At 52.1% G+C, this 8,461-nt stretch overlaps 1 protein-coding gene across 1 annotated transcript in view; it reads left to right on the forward strand.

Annotated features, from left to right (window-relative positions):
- The window catches only part of LOC102262034 (chromosome unknown open reading frame, human C16orf54), a 3,394-nt gene extending 1,924 nt beyond the window's left edge, over positions 1–1,470 (forward strand). The window contains exon 3 of the mRNA XM_014529780.1: positions 7–1,470. Within this exon, the coding sequence (XP_014385266.1) occupies positions 7–298 (292 nt within the window). The 3' untranslated portion in view covers positions 299–1,470. The remainder of the gene's footprint in view (positions 1–6) is intronic.
- The last annotated feature ends 6,991 nt before the right edge of the window (positions 1,471–8,461 follow it).

The following is an 8,461-nucleotide window of genomic DNA, read 5'->3' on the forward strand; positions in this document are numbered from 1 at the left end:
TGCCCCTTCCCCACACTCCCCTCCCAGCTTTTTTGTTCCCCAGATCCCACCCCAGGCCCCAGTCCCAAGTACCTTCTGGGGGCCCCAGGCCTGGGAAGGGAGGCCCCATGCCCCGGGCCTGGTGAGCTGGGCTGAGCCTGAACAGAGGCCAGAGCCCAGCATGAATTTGGGGAGCCCCCAGGCCCGAAGACAGCGGCCAGGGAGCCCTGATCCCGAGTGGGGCCTCCAGCCTCGGGTCACCCTGGAAGACATCTCAGCTTTCTGGAGGCGAGAGAGCCGCACCAGCGTGGGTTTCTGAACCCCCAGAGCCCGGAGGACTGGCCTCCCAGAGGCCTCTGAGCAAGGCCCGACCTCAGAGCTCCCGCCTGGGAACCCAGCTGACACCTGAGGCCAGGGAAGGAGGCCAGGCTTTTCACACCCGGATTTCAGTTCAGCTGGGTCTGGTCTGGGCAGGCTGGGTGTGGACACAGCCTGTGCTGCAGGGGAAGCTCAAGGTGCTTCTGCTTAGCTGCCTGCAGGGGGCGCTCAGGGCAGAGTGGAGGCGGGGAGGACTCTGGGCCAGAAGCCGCCGAGATCACGTTCCTGATTAAGAATTCAAGGTACGAGACCGGCATGAAAGAGCATCGCCGCAGCGGCTTCCGCCTTCCTCACTGTGTGTCCAAATGCCGTGCCAGAGGGCAGGGTGCGGTGGACGCCGAAGAAGAGATGCCAGCGGTGCTAGCAGATGACAGGAGCCCAGCTTCCGGAGCCACAAACCATCCCGCCAGGAAAACACAGTCGGAGAGGCCAAGGCCAGCAAAGGAGCGTCTTACGAAAAATGAACCCCAGCTCCGAGCACAAACTAGGGGAGCCAAGCTGGAGAGGCCGCTCTGCCTTCAGCCGGGGCCTAGAGCCAGATAACCAGCGGGTCCTCTGCCGTCTCCGAAGGCTGACACCCCAGCCCGCGGAGTCTTACCCCCCCCCCCCCCCCCCCCCCGGAGGCCTGGGCCAAGGACATCTGAGGTTGAACCAACATGGAAAACCTTCCCAGGGCAGGGCAGCTCCCAAAATGCAGCCTCTGGCCACCCCCCCACCCCTGCCGGCAAGGCTGGCTGGAGTGTTCCAGAGAGACAGGTCCCCCCAGGCAGGCAGGCTTACTTATAAGGCTCCAGCTCCACCCGGAGAATGGAGCCCCCAAACGTCCTTGGCCCCATAGCACCCGTCTCAGCTGACCTCGCTGGGAGCAGAGCCGGGGGCCGGGGAGAGGCCAAGGAGTTTTCACTCCAAACTGGGGTCATGACTGTTAGGGTTCTTGCCGTATCAGTTTACCAACTGTACTATTATTTACTTTATGTTTTCTTTGAATTGGTTTACTGTTTGCTTAATAAGTTTATTGTAAAAGGAATATTTCGTGTATCACCTCTGTAAATGGAAAACCAGTATCACTTGCCATAAATAGAAGGTCAAATAAATGCATTGTAAACAAAGACATTAAGTTCTAAGTAGACATTGTTCCCTGCTGGAGGCAGTGACCTTAAGAGCTGATCTTTCTTTGTTGTTGTTGTTTTTAAAAAAGGAGGGATGATGTCAGCAAGTGTTAGGCGGTCCAGCTGCCACCCTGAGACCCCCCTCAGAAGTACTCAGACAGACGGATCCTGCACCGGAAGCAGGGACAGCGAGCCTGTGCTGCTTAATGCCGGCAGGGGCCTCGGAGTTCACCCACAGCCAGGGAACTGCTGCTCCGAGGGCCGGGGGGCTCTGGGCCTGGACCTGCCCTCTCATCCCCCGGACGCCAGAAGTTGAAGGAGCAGTAGAGGAATGAGTAGCCCCTAGGCCAGTGGCTCTCAACCTTGGCTGCACATTAGAATCACCTGGGAATCTTTTTAAAATCCTGATCTCTGGGCCTCATCCTCCGGAAATTCTGTTTCTTTGTTATGGGGTGGGGCCACAACCTTAGTAACAAAGCAACAGAATTTCCGGAGGATGAGGCCCAGAAATCAGGATTTTAAAAAGATTCCCAGGTGATTCTAATGTGCAGCCGAGGTTGAGAACCACTGCCCCAGGCGGAGGGACCGCTCCCCAGGGACACTCATCCAGCACAGGGGCCTGGCACTGCCCCTGAGCCAGGCCCGGGGATGGAAGAATCAGACCTGGCGTCTACACTCAAGGACCTCCCCGTCTCTCCAGTGGCAGCGCCGGGGGTGGGATAAGACAGGACACATAACTGACAACCCTAATACAAGGCGGGGTTCCTGTCCCGTCTGCCTCTCAGACGGGTAATGATGTCGCCTCCTCAGGACAGCTGACAGGACTGGTGGTGGGGACTCCGCCCCCAGGAGGGATCAGTCCCCCAGGGAGCAGAGCAGAGGCAGCGCTCAGAGCCTCCACGTGTGGAAGGGGCCCGGAGACAAGGCCCGGCTCCCAGGCTGGCTGTCACCACTGACCGGGAGGCTTCGGGAAAGTGGTTTTATGTGACTGGGCCTCACGTTCTCCCCTCTGTGCAGCGAGAGAGTTGAAAGCTGAGCAAGACGCTCTGTTGGGACTTTTCTAAGCTGTGGCATCTCAGGATGGTCTAGAGCAGTGGTTCTCAACCTTCCTAATGCCGCGGCCCTTCAATACAGTTCCTCGTGTTGTGGTGATCCCCTATTTCATTGTTACAAATTGAACATAATTAAAGCATAGTGATTAATCACAAAAACAATATGTAATTATATATGTGTTTTCCGATGGTCTTAGGCGACCCCTGTGAAAGGGTCGTTCGACCCCCAAAGGGGTCACGGCCCACAGGTTGAGAACCGCTGGTCTAGAATGAAAGATGGATGACACACGGGGGAACGTGAGCCTCCTGAGGCAGCGTCCAGCCTGCTATCCCCAGTGTCGCCTTTATGTCCCCAGACCCAGAACCTGGTCTGGAACATAGCAGGAGCCCAAGGAAAGGGGGCGGATGAGGGGGTGGACAAGACATGCACCAGTTTGCACACCTTGCTCCTTTCTCTGCATTTCAGACCCCTCCCTCTCCTTTCTAACACCCTCGTGTTACTCCCCCGTGTTCAGTCCTTCCTTTGTGTCTTCAGGCATTTGAAACATCCTTGCGGTTGGTCCTGTTGTGGGGGGGAGGGGGAGGGTCTCGGGCTCCCTCGCTTTCACGGCAGATGGTTTCCTCTTGGGCTTTCTAGTCCGGGCTGTGAACTCGGCTTCAGCGGGGCCCTGTGAGTGGGAATCCACGCGATCAGTGTGAAGGGGTGTCTTAGGGATCCTGTGTTTGCTCCTGGCCAGGGAGCTTCAGGGCTATTACCAACACTGGACCACATTCTTTGTTAATTTTATTTGAGCTTCTGAGACAGACAAGGTTCTGTTTGCTCCCCGGCTGGTGGGAAGATGTTTTTCTAACCTGCTCTTCTCAATGCTGCAGGCAAGGCCTCCTCTCCAGTCTCGAGGTGAATGGAGGGCCCAACCCCTTCATTGCCAAGCTCTGCAATTCAGAGCAGCTCTGGCTTTCAACTTCCTCCTTGTGTGGCCCCTGGGGGTTCCCCTTCCTTCCTTGAAGCCCAGCTGCACATTTTAAAGGATGTTTGTTTGTTTTATGCAGCATTTCTAGATGTTTCATGGTGGGAATGTGCTTGTCCGGTTTTAACATCCACAATATCACAACAAAACCAGACTATTTCCTCTATAAACAAATTCAGGTCTCCCCCCTTAAAACAACAAGCTCACTTCCCTTGGCTGGAGCATCGTCCATGCCCCAAAAGGCTGCAGGTTTGGCTCCCGGTTAGTGCACATATCTGCGATGCGGGCTTGATCCCGGGTCAGGACACATGCGGGAGGCAACCAAGTGATGTTTCTCACATCAATGCCTCTCTCTCTCTCTCTCTCTCTTTCTCTCTCCCCCCTTTCCACTCTCTCTGAAACCAATGAAAACATATCCTCGAATGAGGATTAAAGAAAACAAATAGCCCTGGCCTGTTTCTCTCAGTGGTTAGTGTGTTGGCCCCCTAAAAGGTCAGGGGTTCGACTCCTGGTCAAAAGCATGTACCTGGGTTGCAGGTTCGATTCCCAGCGTGTTTGGGAGGCAACCAGTCGATGTGTCTCTCTCATATCTCTCTCTCTCTCTTCCCTCCCTCCTTTCCACTCTCTCTAAAAATCAATGGAAAAAATATCCTCGGGTGAGGATTAACAAACAAAAAACCAACAGCCAAACAACAACTAATTCTCCATCCTTCACCACAGTAACATGACCTCTCATCTCCTTCACAGACAAACCTGCGGAAAGCTGTCTGTCCCGCAGTCCACACGTCCCCATTGCCCCTCCCGCTGCAGCCCCTGGGCGCTTCCCGCATTCGCAGAAGCCGCTTCCACAGACCCAGAGCCGCGTGCTTCCACCCAGGGACTCCGTTCAGCCTCCTGTCCGCAGCATTAGACACCCGGTTCCACTGGCACATTCTGTCCCCGTGCCGGCTGTGGCTCCACACACCCCTGGCTGCCCTTGCCTCTCTCTGCCTTCCTCAGGGGTCAGCCCTGGACTGCTTTGCTCTCCTTCGACACACTCTTCCCGGCAACCTCATGACGCCGTGGCTTCCATTACTCTCATGTGGTCCTCCCGTAGATATCCCCCATTATTCTAAAGTAATGGTGCCCATGGGAGAGAAAACACGATGAGTAACAAAAGGTGATCTGGAGCCAGTGCATGGCCATCCCTGGGGAGTCAGTGTTTGTCCCCAGGGCAAAACCAGCACCGCCCCCAACCCCCCAAAAAAGTGCAGGGGTCATGGATTCACATGTATAAAGAGGCCAAGCCAGAGCCGTGGGTGAGTGATGTGGACGAGGGGACGGAGGCGAGAAGAGACCACATGTCTGTCTCTGGGCACAGCTGCCACTCGGTGCCACCAATCACGTCCATCCTTCTGACTTTGCACCAGAAGCTAAAAATCTGGGGCTTGGGGTAAAATCAACCAAAATATTTATAAACATTGATAATGTATTGACCCATACAAGCCAAATGAAGCAAGTCTGTGGACCACATGTGGCTCGTGGTCCACAGACTTGAACAGGTGCTCATTATCTGGGCCTTGGGTGGTTTGAGGCGGGGCAGCCTGCTCCCAGAAGACCTTAGGTCAGGGCTTTCCCCACCTTCACGCTATTGATGTTCAATAATTCTTCCCTGTGGGAGACTTTCCTGCATCACCTCTGGCCTCCATCCACTAGGGCCAGTAGCATCCCCTAGTTGTCAACCACAAATGTCGCCCAGGGGAGGGGACCAGGAACCTCTGATCTAAGTGGAGTGTTTTAATGAATTAACACACCTGCCCCTGGAGCGCGACCCTGTCTCAGGGACAGGACGGCCGGGGAACCAGTGACACCAAAGGAATAAGATGAAGAGACAGACGACCAGCCCTGGAGGAACCAGGAGGCAGGTCCTGCAGCCCAAGCAGGTGGAGGCTTCTGGGAACACCCTGCAGCTGCAGAAAAAGAAAGGGTTCTGGGAATTACAAACATCATTTCCCAAATTAGAGAGTTCAAGGGAAGTACGGAGGACAGAGTTTAAACGTTTTTCAGGATGTAGAGCAAAATGACAAAGAAATGGGAAACGTGAAAGGAAAGTTAAGAGATGAAGGATCCTTCCATTCAACGTTCATCATTAATGGGAGTCCCAGGAAAACACAGGGGAGGACCAGCCGGACTGTGATTGAGGGAAACAGGGCCAGCAGAGCGGAGAGGTCTGCGCACGGGAAGGCCCGGCGAGCTCTTAGCAACACCACCCCCGAGACTCCCGCTTCTCACCACGGTTACCCCCGCTTGAAACCACACCACCGACACCACCACCACCACCACCAACAACAACAACAACAAACCAACAAAATACATGTAATAACAGTTTTCAAAACACTGGACACCAAGCAATGAAAGGAAGGAAAGCAACGAAAGCCCCGAGAGAAAGGATCAAGGCTGGTCCTTTCGGAGGGCCCAGCTTGCTGCTTTGAGTTTCCCAACTTCAGGCAGAGTCGGGGACTGAAGGGGACCCTGAGGACTCCTGGCGCTGAGAGTGCAGGGGGACCACAGCAGCTAGAGGCTCAGAACAGAACAGAACACAGAGAGAGCGAGTTGCCCGGAGAGAACCCCAAGACCTGTAGAGAGGCCCCCGTGAGTATTCAGCAGAGAACTGCTCAGCACCCGAGGCCCGTGGACGAGCCACCTGAAGAGCCAGCGGGAGCAGCGTGCAGGGTTCACACAAGGCCAGGGCCTTCCCACCAGCCAGCCTGGAAATGCCAAGGACACTGGGCCGTCCTCAGGAAGGCCTTGGCCTGGGAGTGGCGAATAATTAATCAACCCAGAGACTGAACAGGCTCGGAACCTGCCTAACAAATCATACAGATCACAAAACTACCTGGCATTCCACAAGGTAAAATCCGCAGTGTCAGGCGAGCAATCCAAGATCACAACACATGCAAAGAGGTAGCAACCATAACCCATACTGAGGATAATCATTCATCAACCGAAACCAACCCAGAACTGACACAAGTGTTAGAATGAGAAGATTAAAAAGCTATTCTAACTGTATCCATATGTTTAACAAGTTAGGTAGAGACATGGAGATATACAAAAGATACATCAGACTTCTAGAAAAGAAAATTACAATATCAGAGATGAAAATACACTAGTAATAACAGATTAGACATTGTAGAAAAAAATTAATGCTGTGACACAGCAATAGAAACTACCTAAAATATAACAGAGAAAAATGAATTTTAAAAAATTAAAAGCACATTAGTGATCTGTGGAACAACTCATGCAGCTGAATATGTGAGTAATTGGAGTTGAAGGAGAGACATGGGGGCACAGGAAAAATATTTTAAGAACCAATGGCTGAACAATTTCCAAATTTGATTAAAATTGTAAATCCAAGAAACTCAACAAGTCTCACACACAAGAAACTGCACCAAGGCTCATCATAATCAATGTGTTCAAAGCCAACGATAAGGTGAAACTTCTAAAAGTAGCCAGAAAAAAAGTATGCAGAGGTAGCTCAGCATCACTGATCATCAGAGAATGCAAATCAAAACCACAGGGTACCACCTCACGCCCGTTAAGTGGCTGCTAAAAAAAGAAAGACGAAAACAAGTGTCGGTGAGATGTAGAGAAATCGGAACCTGTGCACTGTTGGTGGGAATGGAGAACGGTACAACCACTATGGAAAGTAGTATGGAGGTTACTGAAAATGTTAAAAATAAAATTACCATGTGACTTAGCAACCCCACCTCTGGGTATATACCCAAAAGAATTGAAAGCTGGGTCTCAAAGCACACCCATGTTCATAGAAGCACTGCTCACAGTGATCAAGAGGTGGAAGCGATACGGGTGTCCGTCGACAGATGAGTAGATAAGCAAAATGTGGAGTATACATACACACAGTAGAATATTATTCAGCCTTAAAAAGAGCTACAATATGCATAGATCTTGAAGACATTGTGCTAAGTGAAATAAGTTAGTGTCAGAAAGACAAATACTGTATGATTCCCCTTATATGAGGAATCTAGAAAAGTCGAATTCATAGAGACAGACGGGAGAATGGTGGTTGTCGGGGGCTGGGGGGTGGGGTTGGGAGCTGTTGTTTACTGGGCACAGAGTGTCAGTTTGGGAAGACGAAAGGAGTTCTGGAGGTGGTTACACAACATGTGAATATGCTGAACACTGAACTGTACACTTGGAAATGGTGACGGCGGTAACTGTGATGCCGTCCATTTTTATCAAGTCCTACTCAGCTGGCAGAACTCAACTGGGTGGCTTAGAGGTTTACACATGGGAGAAAACTACAAAGAAAGTCAAGAAGATGGTGACCACGGCAGTCAAAATGGTCGTGACCTCGGAGCAGGGGCCAGCCTGGGATGGGGGTTGGGCTCTGGGAAGCTGGCCATCTTTCATTTCTTGACCGAGGTGATAGTTCTTTTCATACACATTCTACAGTAAAAGAGAAAAAACACTTGGGGGATGTCTTTGCAGATTAATGGGGCCCAACACAGTGGATGAAATGGGTCCAGACCAAGACTTTTAGAGCACGGGGCCAGGGAAGAGCCCGCCTGCTCCCAGAGACGAGAGGTTTTCTGACCGTCGTAAACCAGCATGGAACTGGGTTCCCAGTGCTGACAACGGGAGCCGGAGGGGACAGCTGTGCATTCAAAATACCGAGGACAAGTGACTTTCCATCTTGATTCTCTATCCAACGATAAAGTGTGAAAGTAAAATAGACATTTTTCCACTAGCAAAGTCTCAAAGATGTACCCTTACTTATCAAGGTTCTAGAGAATATACCAACCAAAGCCAGGGCTAAAGCAAGAAAGAGAAGACACGGAATCCAGGGAACTAGGGATCGACTCAAGAAAGAGGTGAAGAAGAAAAAAAAAGCCCTAACTGGTTTGGCTCAGTGGATAGAACGTTGGCCTACGGACTGAAGGGTCCCAGGTTCAATTCCGGTCAAGGGCACCTGCCT

Source organism: Myotis brandtii, unplaced genomic scaffold, assembly GCF_000412655.1.
Source record: "Myotis brandtii unplaced genomic scaffold, ASM41265v1 scaffold698, whole genome shotgun sequence".
In the NCBI taxonomy this organism is placed as follows: Eukaryota; Metazoa; Chordata; class Mammalia; order Chiroptera; family Vespertilionidae; genus Myotis; species Myotis brandtii.